At 39.4% G+C, this 23,269-nt stretch overlaps 1 protein-coding gene across 4 annotated transcripts in view; it reads left to right on the top strand.

Annotated features, from left to right (window-relative positions):
• LOC127952125 (protein sidekick-1) overlaps positions 1 to 23,269 on the top strand; it is a 266,678-nt gene that overhangs the window by 143,253 nt on the left and 100,156 nt on the right. For all 4 annotated transcript variants that reach the window (XM_052550449.1, XM_052550443.1, XM_052550437.1 and 1 more), the window contains exon 5: positions 5,508 to 5,641. In XM_052550449.1, the coding sequence (XP_052406409.1) occupies positions 5,508 to 5,641 (134 nt within the window). The remainder of the gene's footprint in view (positions 1 to 5,507; positions 5,642 to 23,269) is intronic.

Here is a 23,269-nt window from a genome sequence, read left to right as displayed (position 1 = left end):
TGTAACAGTAATGCTAAACTGTGGTGATTGGTCTGATGACCCAGTCTGTTGTGATTGGTCTACTGCATGCAGTGCATGTCAGTAACGGAATGCCCATCACCATTACTTCTGCTGCCTTCACATCCTATCGGAAATTTCCCTTTTCCCAATTGTTAAGTCATGATTACAAACTTGTCATATTCAACTGCTTTTTTGTTGGAAAGAAAAAAAATGTAGCATCCCATTAGTTGACAATCATATAAACATTCACCATGCTACATACGCAGTTTGCTGACAATTCTGGAATTTCGGTCAAATACGTGCTTATTTTACTGCTTATAAAACATATTATTTAAAACTACATGCTTCAAACGATTGTTCATATATAGCCATTAAAGGTTTTGATACAGATTTACATTTGATTAGTATAATCAACCAATCAATATTATACAATACAATATTACAGTATAATTAATATTTAATATAAATATTTAATATTAATTAAAATTTAAATATTAGAACATATAATTTAAATGTAATTTCAAGAAACATACATTTTCACCTAAAAAGATAAACTTTGAATGTTGGCTTAAAGTAAAAAAAGCCTAAAAGTTTGGAGGTTTTTAGTTCTTACAGATCAAGAGAGCGATAGATTGGTAGACAGATAGATAGATTTAGAAATTGGTGTATGAACTGCAGTCATACTGAACTGCAGTATGACATGTACAGTAGTTCATGTTACTACAGCTGGAAGTGAACTGCTGTTGATTATGTATATTGTATTTCCAGGAGTACAATGCAAGCGTAATGTGGTTCTGACCAACACAGCACAGACCAACGGGGACGGTTAAGTTTGGGTTTTGAAAGGCCATTAGTCATGATTGCCATGGTCATAGGGTTAAATTGGGCTACGGGACGGATGAGACAGCATGGTTATCTTCACTTGTACATCTCAGCCTACAGGTGGCCAGCACATTCATCACAGAGAGGTGACTGCAGCGGACTGATGCTATTAAGAAAGCAGACGCTTAGAACAGTTAGAACTTTGGCCTGGATATGGTCTGGCAGAGAGATTTTCTGCTGTCATTGCATTTACACCATTGATCATCCGGGCTCCGGCTCAGCTCCACCGTGTCTGTGTGAAAGTGTCTCAGTGTGCTGTGATACATAGCAATGGAAGAAAGAGAGAGAGGAGAACAGACCATCAGTGCTCAGCTCAGCTCATTTCAATCTCAATCTCTCAATCTCCTCTTCTTTTATTATTATTTTTTTTTCATTTTGTCCCCTCCCCTCTATTCTGTCTTATCTCATCTCCTCGTGTTTTTTCTTGTTTCTTCATGTCTCTTCTTGTCTCTTCTCATCTCAACATGTTGCTATAGAGCTGTTGTTTCGACTAATCTCTTTGCACCTCATATCAACTAGTCTCGTCTCATCATGTCTCTTCTTTTGTCATTTAGTTTACTGTCCCTTTAGAATTTCACACTGAACTCTTTCTACAGTATAAAAGTTGGTAGGCAGCAGAATTCGGAAGCAGACAGTTTGTACTGTTGTGAGGGGTCAGGTTGAAGGGACGGAGGTTTTGTGATGTTCTCTCTTTTATTCTTTTAGTTTTAGTCCATAGAGAGAAAACAGGGAGGTCTGGGCTTCTGGTTAAGCAGCTTTCAGAGAGTCTATGCTTCATCTGTACTTTGTACGTGGTTCTGAGACACTCAGAGCACGGCTGGGGAAAAGGCTTGACTCGTGCCCGCAGACCACCTTAGGCATCTGAGCCTGAAACAAGAAGGTTGCCATGACCTGATTTCATTCACTTTGAGCATTTATTTGTTTGATTCTGGAGCTAAATGGGAAAAGGAGACTTAGTGTCACTCTCTATGGCCTCCTGTATGGCCCTGAAGCTACTTTCCCAAGTTCTTTGACTGCTTTATAGTCTCACATAAACAGACATTTGCACTTATCTTTTTTGCTCAGACCCACAGAATATTTTCTGGCACGATAGTTTGCCTGAATTTTTTTTACTTTCAGATAGACTTTGATCTCTTCTTTTGTGGCATCACTTAGAGGCACACACCGCACGGACAACATATTCCGTAATTCCAACATAATTCCGGGTCACACCGCTTCAGGGCAGCAGTGTTTGTGTCTCTCTGCCTGCTCCCTGGGTGTCAATGCGGTAAGCTTTTCTGTCCTCAGATGTGGGCGGGAGAAAGTTTTCCAAGGTCCGAGAGCATCATAAATCAAAACGTAACATCAGAGCCACGCAGCTGGGCTCCCAGGAACTAGGAGCACAACATGAGTTGCTGACATTTTAATTACTTTGTCATACATCTCAGCCTGGTAAGCCTATTTTGAGAGCGTAATTTATGGCAGTAAATGAAAACAAATATTCTCTAAACCGTCTTTCTGAAAGCCGGTTCTTGCCATGTTGATTAATGGAATATCTTTCTAGCCGTCTGTCCAGTGCCCGAGAGAATTAGGTTCTGTCCCCTTACCAACTTGTACACATTTTGTTTCATTTCAGATGGTTTTTAATGTGAACACATGCACACACACACGTCCTACTGAAATGGCAGGTAAACAATATAAAAAACGCCATTTTTCTTTTAGTTTTCAAAATAGAGATGATTAAAAGTATTAAGCATGATCGTCAGAGCCAATCTCAGCAAATTGATCTTTAGATTTGATTCTCCCATATTGGAAATGGGTGGCCGGTTAAATTGGTACTTTCTAGCCTGGTGGATGCACAGCATTTTCAACAAATCGAAATAGCCATCCTCTTTGAATGTTTAGATTACCTGGGCTTTCCGGCACCTTTCCTAAGTGGAATAACATTTCACATGGCTCCTAACCTGCCTTTTAGATACATTGCGGGCTGATATCAAAGAGACCTTAGGGATCAGAAACAAGCATTCCCATTATCTTTCCCACTATGCTTTGTTTACCAAACCATGAGCGGGGGTCATTCATCTAGACAATTGTAATAGATTTCAAACTAGCTGGACTAATCATAAAATCACTTTATACACCGGTCACATCAATTCTGCTCACAGCATAAACCAGGTAAACGCTCGGGCCCTGGCTTTCTCCGCTGGCAGCGTTACACAAGATCACACATGCTGCTATTAGGCTCTTAAATCATCATGAAGGTGAGCTGTTAATGTACACATCAGTTCGGAGCCTCTGATGCTTGCCAAGCTGTTTCAGCCAATGCAGATTTAATAATTAAAAGTCCATCAAGTCAGATCGCTCTGACCTTTCAAACCCGCCACTGACATCTGTGAAGGGTGCCTTTATTTCCCAGATGCAGCCCAGGCCGGTGCAGAGTCTAGAGACAGTGATGTAATGCATCCTTATCAGCGGCCGCCAATCTCCTTCCCTCGCAGAACCCCTTCCCCAACAAAGCACCAACTTTTGATGGATCTCTTTATGTTAATCGGCTCTTAATCATGAAACTGCAAAAGAGGACTAAGCAGGACTGAAGCTTGTTCTAATTACATGTCAACATTGCACGCCGTGGAAGCACCAGCAGCCCTCTTGTTCCAATTCTGCAGCATTACATTTTTATTTACTTGTCTATGTACAAACATCTCTCCGATTTGACAATCTTTTGTCGGGATCTGTCTTGGAAATAGGTAATGACTGCAGCACTTATACTCGCGGCGTGTAGGAAGACACAACAGGTCCCGCGGAGACAAAAAAACTAATCATAAGTTTCAAAGCATCCACGAGTCATGCTCAGCCTCTCAATGGCTTCTTCATGGTGGTCACGCCTGAGCAGAAAAAATCTCTTAGACTGCAGTGATGTGTAATTGAGGATGTCATCAATTAATCAAGGAACGTGGGAGGAGAAAGACTATGCATGAGGAGGAGGAGGAGTCAGGGCTGGAGATATGCAATCTGTACCTGCTTTCATCTAAAGAAATGAATAGAAAACAATTCCATCCAGCCTACGTGGAGTCGTGAGTTATCAAAGCGCCATGTTCTCTGCTGGTTTGAGAGGGTAATTTTGCCTTAAAGAGGCACAGGGAAACTGGCACCTGAAAAAAACGACAGTGACACACATCTGTCACTTAATGTCTTTCCTGCAAACTTTGGATTGATGGATGAAGTATGACGTGTTCTGATTAATCATAAGTGCGATAGCAGTGGCTCTGACTTCAGTCTACAAGTGTCTGAATGAGATAGACCCTTTTTAAATGTATGGTTCACTTAAAAATGAAAAATTTGCTATCACTTACTCACCCTCCTGTCATTCAAAGCCTGTATGACTTTCTTTTTTTCTGTGGAACACCAAAGAAAATATTATAAAGAAAATACTGTTTTGTCTTTTTCTCTACAGTTATTGGGGCAAGGAGCTTTCAGGGATCCATAAGGTCACAAAATATCGATAAAAGATTTGTAAAAGGCCAAAATTTATGTTGTAATACACTAAGACCTTTCCCTGAGTTTATGTGAAATGGTTCATCAGTTGCCTCTTTGAAAAGAGGCAACTCAAAAGAATATTTTCAATTATTAAATACATTATACAGTTTGTGTGTGTGTGTGTGTGTGTGTGTGTGTGTGTGTGTGTGTGTGTGTGTGTGTGTGTGTATATAAACATACTACTGTTCAAAATGTGAAAAATCAGTAATATTGTGAACTATTATTACAATTTAAATAACTGTTTTGTATTTTGATGCATTCTAAAATGTAGTTTCTTCCTGGTATGGCAATGCAAAATTTTCCAATCCATTTTTCTGATCTTCAGTATCACATGAGCCTTTGATTTGGTGAATTTTTTGAAACATTTCTCATTATTATACCAGTTGAAAACAGAAGTAATACTTAATTTTAAGGATCTGTTCTCTTATTAGCATGCATATTCCTAGCATTGGCTGTTTATCAGTAGTTCTAAATCACATATTAATGCCTTATGCTGCATGACCCAATTTTAGATCCCCATAACTAAACTTAACAACTACCTTACTAACTATTAATTAGCAAATTAGTTGTTTATTGAGGCAAAGGTTATAGTTTATTAGTGAAAACTGGTCCACAAACTAAACTGTGACCAAAATGTTTGTTTTTGATTTGTCATATTTGTCATGTTTTTATAGAATCTTCATGAGACTTCTATGGTCCTTTCTGGACTTTTTCAGTGAACTTTTCCTTTTTCACACTTTCAGTGTGAGCCAAGTCAGGGTCTCAATAAACAGCTCCCTCACTTAGATAGTAGCCTATAGGTTTATTCTCACCCACAGCGGTATTTCTGTCCGTAATGACCCTTATCGCTTATTGATTCTCAGCTTGTGTCAGAATGAGTGATCAGGTACATTGAAAATGCTCAGGGCCCCATGAAATTTCTCCACGCCAGACTTGTCTCAGTCAAACCCAGGGCGTAAGCTAGTTTTATGGAACCCAATAAACATCAGTTAAGCACTAATTAAAGTAATGTCACTCAATTGCGATAGTGGCATTTGTTAGGAAACCAGACTAATTGTCAATAATGGTTTAACACAGCTGTATTTCATTTGCCTTGTTACTCTCCACAGAGCCATAACGTTGGAGAACCAGCTAGTGGTGCTTGCCACGAGTGCGGGAGATGCTGGAAGATACTATGTCCGAGCTGTTAATGAGAAGAATGGAGAAAATAAGACAAGCCCATCCATTTACCTGAATGTGGCAGGTAAGTTGAGGGGGGACGAATCTCACTAGATCATTTCTATTACCCTGAAGCTTATGTCACATGGGCAGCCACTGATGTAACCCAGACAGAACTATCGACCAGACGTGGGAGTTATGGCCTTCAGCTTGTCCGCTCCCTCTTTTGTTTTTGCCCACGTGTTGTAGGCACAGTTGAACACGCTCGCTTCAGAAGCACCTGCAGGCTGGCATGCGGATGCGAGGCACCTGTAATTTCCATTCCCCCAGGGGGCCATTTAATGCAGAGCATTTATCAGAGAGGAAGGGCATCCGTGGAATAACACACAGAATCTGTTTGTTCCAGTGACACACTAGCTGAACATTGTTTGCTTGCTATTGTCGTAGCTGCTTTGGCAGGTGCTACTGAGCGTTGCTAGCTTTCACAATACTAATGTGCATGTCCCATTCATGCATACATAGCCAGTGATGATCCGTCAAAAGAGGCAGAAATGGCTGAGCCTTCTCAAAAATGTGTTTACTATGAAAGTTAGAACTGATTTGATCAAATAAATTGTTTGTAAATTGTCTTATTCAATTTACCTACTAATGTGCATAACTCTTATCCATGTAATGTTAAAACAGTTACTAACAGCATATAGGCTCCCCTTGTCAGTTCAGAACAATTGAAATGGATGTTCCACTGGCATAGTATAATTTGCTTCTATCCGAAATATGGCCTAAAAGGTGACAGGGAGTAGAAATTAAATTAGCCTGCAGCAGAAATAACCAGTCATTATCCGAGTACCCTTTCAAGCCAATTAGCTCTTCACTATTGCTTTAGTGCATCATCAAGCCTGCTTGTGGTTAATGCAAGAGGGGAAGAGAGACTTCTAATTTTAGGCAAAAGCGAAGATGAACTGCAAATTATTAAAGGATCTTAACCAAATGACTGACGACAAGGCCAGATATGTTAATATGTTCCTTAATAAGGGAGCAGAATCCATTCATTTACAAATGTTTAGATTATCAGATATTATTATATAAATAACATAAATATTATCAAAACTTAAAGGTCAGTAAAATTGTTTCAAAGCTTTTGAAATAAGTATTTTATGCTTTCCAAAGCTGGGTTTATTTGATAAAAAATACAGTAAAAACACACAAAAAATTGAAATAGTATTACAATTTAAAATAACGTTTTTTTCATTTAAAATTGCATATAAATGTGTCTTAGCCGTGTGTGAACAACCACCCTACAATGATAAAAACCCATTCACTCCTTTTTTTTTTTAATCCTCAAAAAACCTAAGCTGTGGCCTCTCCCACAACCACTGACAGACTGTAATGTTATGCAGGAATGGGGAGATGAGGATACGCTGGTAGGACTTGAAACAGACTTTAATAACTCAAAAGGGCGTACATACATGGGCTATAACACAGTGTGGAGGAGACTAAAAGACATATAACAGCAAACGCTAGAGACAGGGACACATAGGGCTTAAATAGAAGGACTAAGGAGATAATGAATAACACTCAAATAATCTAATAATAAAACAATGAGGACAGGAACAGGAAGGACCATATAAGGGCAACAGCGGTAAAACAAGGAAACACAAGTCCACAACACTGACATGACGCCCACTTCCGGAAGGCATGTCCTCATGCCACATAACATCCAAGGAGGAGGGAGGACGGGTGCTCTGGAGGTCCCTCAGGACTCCCTTCTGTTTTTTTAACACCTGCTATTGTATTTGTGGACCAGGAGAGACTGTCAGATAAATAGATTCCCAGGAATGTCAAACTCTGGACTCTTTCCTGAAGTCCAGGATGAGTTCTTTAGTTTTTCTTGTGTTTAACACCAGGTTGTTTTTAGAGCACCACAACATCAATTTCCTGACCTTGTCACGATAGGTAGATTCATCACGTCCAGATATGAGTCCAATCACTGTTGTGTCATCAGCAAATATTATAATGTGATTGGAGGAGTGAGTGGAGGTGCAGTCATGGGTATAAAGGCAATATAGTAGTGGGCTCAGCATACATCCCTGTGGTGAACCGGTGCTGAGAGTGAGAGTGGAGGAACGGTGAAGGCCAAGCTTAGGGCCTGGTTCACACGGGACGATTTTAAAATTGTCGGCCGATTTTCCAAACCTGAGAGACCCCACACACGGTGATAAAAAATCAGGGGTCTAACAGTTTTGGTCGTTCAGTGTGTGGTGTGCAGCCACGCGGCAATATCAACACATCACACACGAACCGATTTGACTCCCGAGCATTCCCAGGCCTAATTATCCTGCCGTGTGAACCAGCCTTAACACACTGAGGGCGGATTGTGAAAGAGTCCACAATCCAGGTACAAAGGTGAGTAGAAAAGCCCAGAAGAAGGAGTTTTTTGATAAGAATGTCCAGTGTAATGCTATTGAACGCAGAACTTTAATCGATGAAGAGCATCCAGACGTATGTACCTCTGTGTTCCAGGTGCTCTAGAGCTTTGGGGAGTGCTGTAGCAATGTCATCCTCTGTAGACCTGAGGATGACATCCTCTGTAGACCTGTTGGCCCTATAAGAAAATTGGTAGGGGTCAAAGTGGGAGGCAGGCTGGCTTTAAGTGAGTGAGTGAGTGAAGTGACATTCAGCCAAGTATGGTGACCCACACTCAGAATTTGTGCTCTGCATTTTAACCCATCCGAAATGCACACACACAGAGCAGTGAACACACACACACACACACACACACACACACACACACTGTGAGCACACACCCGGAGCAGTGGGCAGCCATTTATGCTGCGGCGCCTGGGGAGCAGTTGGGGGTTCGATGCCTTGCTCAAGGGCACCTAAGTCGTGGTATTGAAGGTGGAGAGAGAACTGTACATGCACTACCCCCACCCACAATTCCATCCGGCCCGAGACTAGAACCCACAACCCTTCGATTGGGAGTCCGACGCTCTAACCATTAGGCCACGACTTCCCCACGACTTAATGTGCCTCAAAAACAGTCTCTCTAGACACTTTGCAGCAGCAGATGTAAGTGCAATTGGTCTGTAGTCAAATAAACTGTCTGCAGCAGGCTTCATAGGGATGGGAATGATAATGGTTGATTTAAAGCAGGCTGGTACGATGGCTTGTGACAGGATCAAGAGCCCTCCATGGGCTATACTCTGGAAAAGGAGCCCTTCCTGGGCTGAGCTGGGGATCAGGAAAGTGCTTATGTGGTGCTGGCACTGGAGGGCTCTCTGGAGGAGCAGGCACAGTAAAGCCCTTTAGAGGAGCTGGCACTGGAGTGAGTTTTAGGGCTGGAGCCAACACTGAAGCAAGCTCTGGGGCTGGAGTTGACACTTGAGGGCGCTCTGGAAGGCGCTAACAAGGAGCGGGCACTGGGGACACATGAACAGTTGGCTGGCTTGCCATATTAATGTTCAGATGGCTTGCCATATTAACTGCGGACTGACTTGACATGGGAACAGCCAGCAGAGGAGCAGCATTGCGAGGGTTTCCCCCTCAAGGGAGTTGGCGAGGGCGAGTGGCACAAATGCCCTCACAAAGAAGATTAGGTCTGGAATCACCTGAGCCATTAAGATAAACATTGACTGTTCCTCCATTTGGGCGCGGTGTATCTAGCAAAAAAAAAAAAAACTGGAGCTAATGATCTAATAATGAAACAAATGAGGACAAAAACAAGAATGACCAAATAAGGCTAACAGGGGTAAAACAAGGAAACACAAATCCACTATACTGACACATGTATTAGCATATCTCCGCCCTCACCAAGTCATAAACTTAAATTTTCTCCACGCTCGAGCAGCTGTAGCGACAACAATGTCTTGTAAGCACTGCAGGTGTTTTGTAGCTGGATGTAAAAATGGATCATAAGAGTCATTTTCTCCAGACATCATAGCTACTGAGGACTGTGGATTAGTTTTGTTTTTGATGGTAACTATTGCAACACAGAATACACACAAAAAAAAAAACAGAAAAGAGGAGCAGGGTGAGCAGAGCTCATTATCATTTAAAGATACATGCATCGAAATGGCTCACTGTGAACAGAGCTGTTTTTAACAAGGTGAAAAGGGTGCTGTTTTACACGACCACTTACAGACATTTCATGAAGACCCTAAAGAATCATACCAAATTGTGTAAAATGGGCATCTGATGCCCCCTTTAAATATTTTTTTAAATGTAATTTATTTGTTTGATGCAAAACTGAATTTTTAGTATCATTACACCAGTCTTCGGTGTCACATGATCCTTCAGAAATCATTCTAATTTGCTGATTTGCTGCTCAATAAATATTTCTCATAATATTCACTGTGAAAACAGTTGTATTGCTTAATATTTTTGTGAAAACTGACATTTTAATATCCAGAATTTATTAATTATAGGCCATAACATAAAATAATTAGCCAAATAATAAAATTCAGAATAACTTTAATACAATCTTGGCAGTGGCTGTGTGTTACTTCATTGACCTCTGGGAAATGGCAGTGAGCTACAATTTGATGTGAGATGAAGGAACATGAAATTGCTGAGTTAACAATTCAAATGAATGATAAGATTTAATATCCTGATGAATGGAGTGCATTTAAACTAGTCTTCGATAAAAGGCTTTAACGTGGTTCTCTCTTCATTTGCTTTTCAACAGCCTCGGTTTTCAGATTATCACATCATATGATTAGCGTCAAATTTTTGAATGCGGTACAGATAACTTACAATTGTGCTCATCATAATGAGCGTGTATCAGTGTCTATAGCTCTGTCTGAACCAGTGATTTGTTAGGGAGCTGGTGATACTTTTTTTGGGCACTGTTGAAATATAGCAGTTAATTAATTTCCCCTTTGAAGTGCTAATTCCCCTGATATTTGAGGAACAATAGTGTTGAGCCCAGATGAAGGGGTCTATCATCATGTGACTGCACTGTGGCATTTATGCCCAAAGTCTCATTCTACTCTTCCCGTTCTCAGGAAGTAAACAGGAAAATAAAGAGTATCCGGTGGGAAGCAGCCCCCCTGAAACCCTTTTTAGTTACACTTGCAGACAGCAGATGAAAGCTTCTACTGTCCTTAATGTGCGTTGAGTAAAATTCATTTGTCAAGACTGCCCTTGTGGCATTTCCTGCTTTTCAGAAATTATCCAGCATTCACCTCAGAGCAAGTGCTATGAATTAAGTGAAGAAAAATGACCTCTGAAGAACCATGACCTTGGTCTTATTGTAATTGGCTGTTCTAGCTTGCTAGGGCAAGTGTCAAAACTCTAAACCTCCATATGAGCATACAGAAGGTTTGAGATTTGAACACACCCCTAACCCTAAGTATTCAATGGAATATTTCCAGTACCATTTATGCTACATTCATTACCTCAACCATACTCCTTGTGCTATTACTTTTTAAATGATTGTACATGCAGTTTTTGCCTTGTAGACAGTAAAATTGGTGAAGAAATTAAATGGATTTGCATTTAAAGACAGACCTGAGCCATAAATTTAGAGGCCAGGGGTGGATTTTTAAAGGCTCATTCACACCTAGAACAATAACTCTATTAGCATCCACGCCAAATGCATGATAATGTTCTGTTTATCCTGAGCATGCACTGCAGTTTTGTCATTTACCCCTGATCACTCTGTCTGTCAATGATTTTATCATTCATCAGCTGGAAATGGTGTGCTATTGTTATAGTTGTGGTGGGGTGTGAAGTGTGCTATTCTCTCGCCCACACCAATAGTAATTTTTTCTGCAGTAAATTTAAAAGTAATTCCAACAGTTTTTGTTCCTCTATGTTGTTATTGTCTCTTATTATCTTAAAATTAGAAAGATCATTTAAACTTTATTGTTATAGTTATTGTCCCTTGTGTGAATGGGCCTTTTAAAGGTGCCATAGAATGCATTAATACAAAATTTCAATTGTTCTCTGACGTCTCCAGAGTGTGTATGTAAAGTTTTATCTCAGAATCCCCCACAGATAATTTTTTATAGCTTCTTGAAATTGCCTTTTAGGGTATAAGCCAAACGCTCTGTTTATGTGTATGTCCCCTTTAAATGAAAATGAGCTTGTACTCCGCTTTCCTTCCAGTGTTGCAAATTCTGTGTTTTTCCAGCAGAATTGGGCTACTTTAACACTGTTGCCACGGGTTGTTTTTCATGTCCGCGGGAGGGTTTCGTTGCAAAACCCGGCAACCCTGCTCCAATCTCAGAAGAGTGTGGAGCTTCAAGAGCTCATGCTCGCAACATACCGGTGTTACGGTGACCGTGTTACTGACCTCACACATTAATTCCATTAACTCCATATTCAGAGGCCTCTTTTCTTTTTCTTCCTAAAAGGTAATCATCCACCTGATCATAAATGAATTATTGTGCATCACACTGTAAAGCTTTTTGACATGGATTCCTATTGGTGGTGTCTCCATCAGGCTCCATGCTGTCGCACCCTCATTCTCCTTATTCTTCACACCTGGCTTCAGAAAGTTCAGCCTGGTTGAATAAGCCACCTTGGAGCATGTGATCAAGGCTGATTAACTGATAACACTCGGGAGCATGTTGTTACAGTTCAGTCACAAGAGTGGGACGTGATTTCAATGGGCCAATGTAAAGGATCACCTCAAGAGTCGCGATTTCAAGAGGCATTTTAAGGAGTTTATGTTGCTTTAGTAAGTGTGATTATTTCTACAATTATTTACGATCAATCCATGAAGATTCTTTAACTGGATAAGATAAGAAAATATTTCAGTAAGCCATGTATTCAGAATCTTTGAGAATCGTTTGGGATTGCATTTTGACAGACTACTTAGAATGAATAAAATCTTGAGGGGCCTAATGATTCTTACACCTGCCCTTTAGTAGAGGCTGGATTTATTGGATCGTATTGTCTTATAATCGCGTGGATGTGGATCCTCTGATACAGATGATTTATCTGAGTTCAGTCTACCTGTCGTTTTCCCTGGCAAAGGCAGCATTTGAACTCTCACAGCTGCTTGATTTATTCGAAAGGAAATAGGCTTAGACTAACCAGCTCAGTCATTATTTGCCATTACTAATGATCTCATTTGGAGGCAACTGTGTGCTTGGTTCTGTTTCATTTCTCCTGGCTGAAATAATAATCTGCCATTTTAAAACAGAGCTGGCACTTTTGCAGAGATGTGTCCATTGTGTGATGTATCAGTGTGGTTAAATGAAAATGAGTCTCACAATCGAGATGCATTTCTACAGGTGGCTTTCCAGGCTTGCTTTCATAGAACTTGGCAAACTTGTGCTGTGCATTCATAAAATTGCATGACACAGTAGGTACTAGACAGCAACATTATGCTGAAGCATCATCAAATGAATACTTAAACAAAAAATGTCTCTTAAGTACTTTTGTGCTATTTACCAGTAAAACATATTGTAGTATCCTTAAAACAAGATTACTTATAAGTGACAATATATAGGACGATTTAAAAAAAAATTAAGGACATTTTGATCCATAAAAGAATTCTGAAAATCACAGTTTTCACACAAATATTAAGCAGCAAACTGTTTTTAACACTGATAATAATGAATGTTACTTCAGGACCAAATCAGCATATCAGAATGATTTCTACCAATTTTCTAACACTGAAGACTGGAATAATGACGCTGAAAATTCAGCTTTGCATTACATATATTAAAGGGCCCCTATTATGCCCCTTTTTACAAGACGTAATGTAAGTTTCAGGTGATCCCAGAAGTTTCAGCTCAAAATACCCCATGGATAATTCATTATATAATCTTGAAAATGCCAATTTTAAGTAAAACCAGAAGCAAATTGTTTTTGTGTATGTATCTTTAAATGCAAATGAGCTGCTGTTCCCCACCCCCCTTTTCAACAATAGGGCCGTCCCTTTACAGCTCGTACCTTTAATACTCTCCCCAACATTATCTGTTTGCAGGCACGTGCACAGGTAGGGCTCAACCTGTGCAGAACACATGCCCTTTTTGCCCTTACACTCCAAAGTGCCCTTTTTTTGGTTTTTTTTTTTTTTTTTTTTTTTTTTTTTTTTTTATCAACGCTATTGGTCACCCTTTACGTCTGTCTGTCTGTTTTACAAATATTTAGCAAATGAAAGTTCTTAAAACGAGCTTATGTAAATCTTATTCGTTCCTCAAGCTGTCATTAAGCTGATAACTCCGCCCCCTCTATATTCATTGAATCAACACGCAGTACAGTAGACAACAACTGAGCTGAACAAAGTTTTGCGAAGGGTAAATAAATGTCTTGTTGTTTGAATAAGTACTACTAAACACAATGTTTATAAAGGCTCATATTTTATTTATTTGATGTCTGACTGACTGACTGAGAAATGTGGGTAAACATTCTTTTACTGTCTATGGTGGGAAGTAGCCTGAGAGAGAGGGCTAACATTTGCCATCTAGTCATAGCCAATACATATCCAACACTTAAATAGCCTGTGCATACAGTAGCATTTCATCTTTTATAAAATGCGATTTTGGCCAAATGCATTTTACCACAGGAAAAACTGAGCGCTCCGTCTATATAGCTAAAAAAAATAGTTTGTAACCTGTAGATGAAAATGTAATGTGATGCCCGCAGCGGCAGGCACCGTCGCCGTTTTAATGACGGACAAAAAAAAAATCACATTTGCACACATTCGCTGGTCAAAAACTGTATATTGATAAGTAATACAACAACATATAATTTGTTTGTACCATCGGAAAATCATAACAGGTGCGCCCCCCGCGCTGTTTCGTACTGGAACTTACACAGCGACGAGTGATCCTCGTCACCTAGATAACATATTTCTAAGAAATTTCTTCTTTGATTTATGATTGCTGATACAATTAATTTATTAACATTTAGGCTAATCATGTTATGGTATACTCTCCGCTCGGCCTCACATGTATAAAATGTAGTAAAACATGGTTTTACTACAGTAATGTAGTAGTAACTAAAATAAAATTACAGAAGATCACTGAAATCTTTATATTTTATCATGCAGAATGTAATTCATGATTCATTCCAAGGCTTCATTTATTTGATCCAAAATACAGCAAAATCAGTAATATTGTGTAATATTTTTTACAATTTTTTTAAATAACTGTTTTCTATTTGAATATATTTAAAAATGTAATTTATTTTTGTGATCAAAGCTGAATTTTCAGCATCATTACTCCAGTTCAGTACTCTTTAGTGTCACATGATGCTTCAGAAATGCTTTTCACTGCAACTGTACTTTTCACACTATTTTTATTATTTTTTAATTTTTTCATTGCTGGCTTATTTTAAGGAAAGTGTAGTGAATAAGAGACCTTCAAGAGACCAACATCCCTGGTCCACCACAGTATCAAATTTTTGCCAGGAAGGCGGATACATGTTGGATATGTTATAGTAACGGTATGGCTATAGTTTCTTATAATCTGGAATTGAGTTGGACATAATTACTTAAATTATATTTCAAAAAAGTTTGTCAAAAATACTTGACTCATTGCTCACCTTCCCCTCTTCAATGTCATTCATAATCATGTTAACCAAATAATACAAATAAGCTTATAAAACCAAACAGAATAGCTAAAAAAGAGAATATATATAATTGATATAAAAAAGGGAGGGGGGGGTGCCCTTTTTCAGTTTCAGCACATGCCCCTCAAAAGGTCTGTGCACGGCCCTGTCTGTTTGGTCTTGATTTTCATGTCTATCACAATGAAAACATACATTTTTCTTAGTTTTAAGTTACACTGTTTTCACTCTGAAAACATTCTTTTGTCATTTAGATTCTCAGTTTTATGTAGATTGTTTTGAAGATGTTACGGCATTTGTACTGAAAAATAAGACAAAAATACTGAGTAAGAAAATTATTCATCCTTAAAACGGCAAAACAAACTGAATTTTGCATATAACTTTGGTCTGTGCAGAACATAATAGATGAAAATAGCTTTTGTAAGGTTTTTCCTGTAATTTGTGTATATGTGTTTTTGTGCTAATTAGAGTCCTTTGTTAGGTTCTGTACATGCAGAGCTCTGTTTTTGTGCTGCACATCACTCCATTTAAGTCTGCACTCTTCCTACGTAGAACATCTCACATCAGTCACTTATGAGGGTTCATGATGTTTAGGATGCGGCTGACTGTTGGAGGGAGCTGTTTATGTAGGCAGTGAACAGCAGGCAAGCTCATAGTCTTGAGATTAACACCAACACAGGAACCAGGGGTTGGTTTATATTTTCTAAATGATATATTTTGTCTTCTCTTATCCTATTGTTTTAATTTTGAGTGTGGAGATGCTTTGCTTTCTGACTGCAGCAGTGCTGCACAGTTATGTGAGCAGATATTGAATTCATACTGGACACAACATCTGTACTGTATGTAGTGATCAATCACGGTTTCGTTCTCAAAATGCCTGTTTGTGCACAAACATAATCAAAGCTGTAGTTTAGCTGTCTTTTACATCATCAAATCAGTCCCCATCAAAATATGCAAGTCTAGTTTACAGTAGATGATCAGTTAAAGAAATAGAAGATTGAAATCGCAGAATAAGGATGTGTGGTTGATAACAGACGTGGTCATTAAAAATGTATATAGAGGATTTGTCAATGTGTTGTTTATGCCCCCCTCACAAACCACATGAGGGTTTAATATGCTTTCTTCTAAAGGCTAATTCATAAAATGTTTATCTGTCTGTCTGTCTGTCTGTCTGTCTGTCTGTCTGTCTATCTATCTATCTATCTATCTATCTATCTATCTATCTGTCTATCTTTCTGTCTATGTGTCTGTCTGTCTGTCTGTGTGTCTGTCTATCTGTCTGTCTTACTGTCTGTCTGTCTGCCTGTCTGTCTATCTGTCTGTGTCTATCTATTTATCATTCGTTCAATTGTTTTCTGTCTGTAAGGTGGGTCTATGAAATTTGAAGGTCTTTTACACCTTGCTTTAAAACATCTGAAAAAGGCTTTTAATATATATATATATATATATATATATATATATATATATATATATGAATTATTTGAATTTCATTTTAGTTCAGCTTTCTTACATTTTGGAATTTGGAATTGTAGTTTTGCATACTGTTTGCTACCTTAATTCAAATTTCAAAATGTAATTGGGATTTAAATAGTAATTCATTAAATTCTGAATGATGCACAACACTGCTATGCTATGAATAATTTGCATAATATACACCTTTTCAGTGTGCATTAAATATATAATATACCAGGTAAGGCATCCCACATTGCAGTGCATTCAGCTTTACGTTCCATTTACAGTGTGATGAATGAACTGAATGTAAGATCCATGACTTATTATTTGAATGGACTAACAAGAGTTTCTTCTATTCTTTTCTTTTCTTTTCTTTTCCTAAAGTTGCCCCTGATGTAAATTAACAGGTCACCTGTGAGCCTGAAATAGCAGCTCTGTATAAGTGCTCCCTTCAGGCCAGCAGAATATAATAACACTTCTAGGATGTTTTGAATGAGCAGCTACCGATGCTGCAGGGACAAATTTATGGCAAGCTCAGTCAGAGCTATGTGATAAACACTTCTACCTGCAGCCATCATTTGCAAGTCAGGTTCCTGTGCAGATCTCACCTTGAGAGCAAGCCGAGGTTTTAGGTGAATGCTAACTGAAGAATCGACGCATATCCACGCGACAGAGTTCGACAGAAACAGCAGGACCATCAGGGGCGGGCGTGGGATTGAACCCCATCATGTAGACTATTCAGAGAACGGCATCGTTAAAATTTAATGAACACCTCCATAAATTTTCACCATACCCTTCCTGCTGGCAGATTACATTCAAACAAAAACTGCTTTACTGTGCCATAAACTGACCCAAGGGACTAAATATGATTAAAGCTGAGCCTTCTTCCCAATGTTGTTTACCTTTATTTATTTTTGTTGTTATTATCACCTTCATCCCACCAGAATATCCTCTCCGCACACCTCCCACTCCACTTCCACCATCTGATTTCCTTGAGGAGTTTCAAATTAGCTCCGCCGCTCCGATGAGGGTTTCATCCCTGACACTCAGCACCTTGTTTAACTGGCTATATCTTAAATAGGTCCCCCAAGAGATCATGTCTAGTTTGTAATATTTTAGATTTGATAACTTGTCACCTGTAATTTGAGCTGAAAATGATAGGAGGTGGCAGCGTCAACTAGTAACAACTCTTGACGGAGGAATAATATAAGTTGCCTGTTCGCTTTTTTGATAGTAAATCTTTATAGGTTCAGCGGCATTTAACCTTTTAAGATGATAACACACTCGATTAGGCAAATCACAACCGTCTTATCTGTCAAACACTGGCCCCTTTTCGTGTTCTTGACAAGATTTGACAAGAAGTGTCATTGTTATTTTTGATAGTTTGCCTGAAATGGAGGATGAAAAATCAAAAGTAGTTAAGAAAGCATTAGAAATGCCCCACAGGGCCAGCCTCAATTTCCTCTTTGATTACAACATCGTCTGGACTTAATGTTCTTGGCAACAACAGGAGGAGGCATAGGTGGGAGCTTGGGAGGAGGTTCTGGTGGAGGACGGACCACCAGGAGGGGGCGGCAGACAGAGACGACACGGAGGAGACAGGAGGGGCCAGGAGGAGCTAGGAGCAGGAGGAGTCCAGCTGGACCCAGGCCACAGTCATAATGACGGCCCAAGGTGGAGCCGACGGTGGAAGGAGCCATGGTCAATGGCCGCCGACTCCAGGGGGCCGACCAACGGCGGCGGAGCAGGTTGAGGAGGAGCCCGAGAACTAACAAGCCAGGGGGATGTCGAGGATCCAGGGGGGCCAGGGTGGAGCCGAGGGCTCTGGCAACCGAGGCGGAGATCCAGAGATCCGCGACAGAGCCAGACCGACATAGGACAAAGGTGGAGCTGGCAGGAGGAAGGACCTCAATGGAGCTGGTGGGACAGAGCGACTAGGCACAGCCAGTGTAAAGGAGTACAGAGGCGATGGCGGGTCGACACCTGACCAAGGCGAAGCCGGAGGAATAAAGGAGACTGGTGGAGATGATGGATCAATTGTTTACGGTGGAAGCGAGGGAGCTAGGAGCCGAGGTGGAGCCGCTGTCGAGAGATCATCCTTCCTGCTCCAGCAAGAGGAGGAGGAATTCGGGGTGAAGGAGGGGATCCATGAAACAACGGGAAAAAAAACTGAGGAAAAAATGATATGAGCTTGATAGAATATGATAATAAAAACATGTTATTTATCATATGTATAGGTTGTGATTCAGTGGAGCCAGCTGATCCAAATACACTGGGTATTGAGTTATCTATCAAGAGCAAACGTTTTGTGAAACCCTGCATTGAGTTCCCCGATATTAGCAGTCATCAGTAAAATGTTGGGAAGACAAAAAAAGATTGTACTGCTGTAGTACAGTGGAGAAATATATATATTTCAACCACTGATTCTTTGCAGCTTATCTTTTGGAAGTGGAAATAAAATGAATTTACTTTCGCAGCTTCTTCTCAATATGATGTTAACCACACTAACAAGCTGCAGTGTTTGAAGGCAGGTCAAGTTATCCGCGGCCGGCCAGTGTTGAACATAGGTGGCCATTATGCAAATGTGTTACCCCATGATGTGTAGCTGTTACAGAAGTGAGATTCGAATTACTGATGCGGAAGTGGGATTTTAATTACTGATGACTTTCCAGATACATACTTCATATACAGCTACTTTACACGTCTCAAAAATAACCCAAAATCAAAAAAACATTTATACTGCTTTGTAATGAAATTATTACAGTATTTTATTTCTAATTAAAACAGTTATTTAACATTTTCTCATCAGAGGAATGCACTCTTTTGTAGTTGCAATATTAATAAATAGCTTACCAACCATGTGGTTTCAGTAATTACCAGTTGGTAAACCATTCCACTGTTTTGTAATTTGGGTTGCGTCTCTTTGTTTTAGGCATAGACATGCATTGCTCAAATATAGTCGTGTTTTTGAATGACACTTAAAGTCAAAAGCGGATATGCACAGCAGCACAACATGCTAATGAGTGCATGCATTTGATTGCAGTCCAACCCAATGGACCCTATGTGTCACTGGCAGGAATAATACTAATAATAATACTAATAAAAGCCTCATTCACTGACCCTTTCTCTTCCTGCATACAAAAAGGAATGAGAGTATAACATTTTTATATCAACAGCTAAATATCATTTGACAAACCATGGCTGAAAATTTAGATACTGAGCAAGTTTTTGTCTGCAAACATTGGAAATATCAGGCGTATTTTGGGAAAATAAGCAAAGGAGGCACCATTTCTAAATATGAGACACACCTTCGATTTCAGCTAGCAGGTCTGTCCTCAGGTATTAATGTGACAGCATAGTATTCATGCTACCACAGCTTTATGGTCAGTGTAAGTCTAGTCACTGTCTTGTCAGTTTGTCAGTCACAATTGCGAATGTATCACTAGCGGTGGAAGAAGGTCACGGAAGTACAGTGGTTAAGCCTGTTTAAAGGAAAGTCTGCGTGTTTTGTTTCTTGCACCACAACAAACACTGCATGTAAATGAGCGTGTTCATGGCAGGCCGATGCTTCTGAGATATCTCCTTTATGAAACTGGTGCGATTGTGATGTAAAAATAAACAGCCATCTTTTTTTTTATGCAAATCATACTGTGTTCGGGGGCCTCTCCCGGCGTTCATTGTAGCAGCGCAGAGCCTCAAAGTGTTGCTGCAATCATTTTTGTATATCCACAGTAGCATTCTATTTCATAGATTGCAAACAGATGGCAGAGGCATTGAAGTGAAGTGTTTGCATATGCAAAAAGCATCATTCCAACATCAGAATGGAACAGGGTGGAATATATATCTGGAATGCCTACCCTCCATATATATATATGTGTGTGTGTGTGTTGTTGAAGTCAGGTGGCATTCAGATGGCTCATTCTGTCGCTAAAAGGTGCACCTGGAAGCGATGATAACAAACTTTCATTCTCAAAAAAAAAAGTCAGTAATGTGGTTTCCCAGTAATACCATTTTTAGTACCGTCTAACCTCTACCAGCATTTGCAAGAAGTCTGCCTCGGTCATAGAAAGGAGGCAATGCCTGATGAACATAATCTCATTTCATTGTGGACTTATTATTTAATTTGTGATTGTACTGTAAAATCCTAGAAATCTGGCCAGCGTTTTAAACAGATAGTTCAACTCCAAATTGGGAATTCTGTAATTATTTCAGGGTTCAACACTAAGGATTTTTCTACTGGCTCCGTTGGCCAAGTAGTTACATTTTTTACTTGCCCTGCTGATATTATCACTGGCCCTGCCTGAGACACGGCTCTATATGTGTGTGCTGTTCACACAAAACAGAATGAATGGAGATGTTATTTGTGTTTTCTTGTGCTTGAATGCATTTAAATCACTTTAATGTTCAAATTGGCAAAGTGTTTCTGTATGTTAAAGTGCAAGAAGACGTGAAAGATAAATTCAGTTTGGGGCTTGCATGCAGAGATGCTGCTGTACACACAGAACACAGTGCACGAATACTGAATGGAGTTCTCTTTTGCATCGTCTTACACTTTTCACATCTTCTAATGCTTTTAAATCAATTGATTGTTTAAATCGGAAAAGCTTTAAAAACATGTGCAGACTATACACTTTTGTAAGGACACAGCAGTGTCCCGATCTGGCCAGTGACCTGTATTTATTTACCTTAATGAAATAATAATTTCATTAATAAACAATTAATTTAATAATTTAGTTAATTTAGTTTTTAGTTTTTCTATACACCGTATAGAAAAATAATGACCACTGAGCCTTTTCTGCAAAAATATTCCATATTTTTCTCCGCAGAGAAAGAAAGTCATGTAGGCTTACGATATAAGGACACGAGAGTGACTAAGTGACCGAATTTTTGTTTTGGGGTGAACTATCCCTTTAAATGTATTTATATTTCTTGGACATTCTACTAAACATCTCTCCCTGTGTTCCACAGAAGAGAGTAAGTCAAACATGAGTGTTGGGTTAATGATGACAGAATTGTCATTTTCGGTGACCCGACCGAAAAAGCTATTTCTTTCTTGTGTGTCAGAGTGCAATAACTACACACACTTATTGACTGGCAAGTGTGGCCAAAACTCCTTGGCAAACAGAGGCATCATGGGCGGTCAGAGAATCAGTTGGCTACTCCTCTCTTGTTTACAATGTGTATTCTTAAGATGATGCTTATCATTCCTCATCCGGTCCGTCTATATGAATTACTTCTGAAGCAAATTGCCGAAAGCCACTTTGCAATGCTGTCTGAAGCATGTATGTTAATTCACTTACCAAAATGCTGTTGGCATTTGCCATTGGATTTCAACCCAGGGCCAAAGGAATCATAAAAATCTATGCAGAGGGTATCTGCAGCCGCTGATGACTCTGAGTTCCTGGAATGACTGCCGGATTGGACTGGCATTCTGTGACAGCTCAAATATGCTAATGGAGGTGGGTCATTTTCACACATTTGTAGAGCACGGAGCATTTAGACTGTTGTAATATTAGTGCAGAACGAGGCTGCACAGTGCCATCAGTGCAATTAAAACATAATTAACTTCAGCATGAGACTGAGGGTGTTCGCTTGCTCATTTAAAAGACATAGAGGGCATTTGGGCAGATTACAACAACCCTGTCATGCCCTTCATGCTAAGAATGATTTATGTTTGAGGAAAACTCAATCTTATATAAAAAGGGGATTATGGGGGAGTTAATTAAAACCAGTCTTGGAGTCTGTGACGAGGGGTGCGGGGCCGGGAGCCTTGGGAACGGAGCAAGGCCCGTGGAGTGATTGGAAACGACGAATGAAATACTTTGCATCTTTGTTTTAATCGCACCAATATTATTTGATTTTAACATTTTGGAATAATTTATTTGTATAGCATACTTTTTTATTCTCACTGGTGAAGCTTTTTTTATTTAAAACCAAATTTAAAAACTAAAACAAATACTGAATGCTGATTAAGAAACATCTTATTGAATGTGTGTTGATTGTGTTGTTTCGATTGTAGAACTATGCAGGAAAAAAAAATCGGAAATCGGTATCGGAATCGGCCAGTTTGCTTGTAAAAAAATCGGAATAGGCCATGAAAAATCATGATCGTGCATCCCTAGTTTTGTTTGTGTGCGGCAGTCGTCCTTGAGGGGCTGTCGCACTGTTTTGTGTTTATTTTGTAATTAAAGTTTGTATATCGTCATTTAAAGGAAATTTTACTCTGATATATGCTGTTTGATGACCATACTCATCTACATGGTGCAGGGGAAGCTACTTTGTAAGTTTAAATGGATAGTTCACCTAAAAATTTAAATTGTCATCGATTACTCACTCTCATGTCCATCTAAACCCATAAGGCATTCATTCATCTTCTAAACAAAAATGCAGTCTTAGTGATACATTTTTGTCCCTCCATTGAAAGTCTCTTACACCAAAACTTGATGCAGTTCATAAAGAGAACATAAAAGAAATCCATATGAATCAAGCAGTCTAATCCCAGTCTTCTGAAGCAACCTGATCACTTTACTCTATATGATTAACAGACTTCATTAAGATTTTCTGTATATAAAAACATTGATCAAAGCACATACGTAGAGCACATCATATATAAGAAACCGAAGCTCAACTCTACTTGCTTGACATGAAAACAAACCTCACTGGTTCTTGCGCTCTAAGCAAGCATGTTTGAGGACAAATACATTTTTGGGAAACAGTAAAGTTGTGGTGGAATGGA

The sequence above is a fragment of the Carassius gibelio genome, chromosome A3 (genome assembly GCF_023724105.1).
Source record: "Carassius gibelio isolate Cgi1373 ecotype wild population from Czech Republic chromosome A3, carGib1.2-hapl.c, whole genome shotgun sequence".
NCBI classification, from domain to species: Eukaryota; Metazoa; Chordata; class Actinopteri; order Cypriniformes; family Cyprinidae; genus Carassius; species Carassius gibelio.
This window is presented reverse-complemented; position numbering and strand designations above follow the sequence as displayed.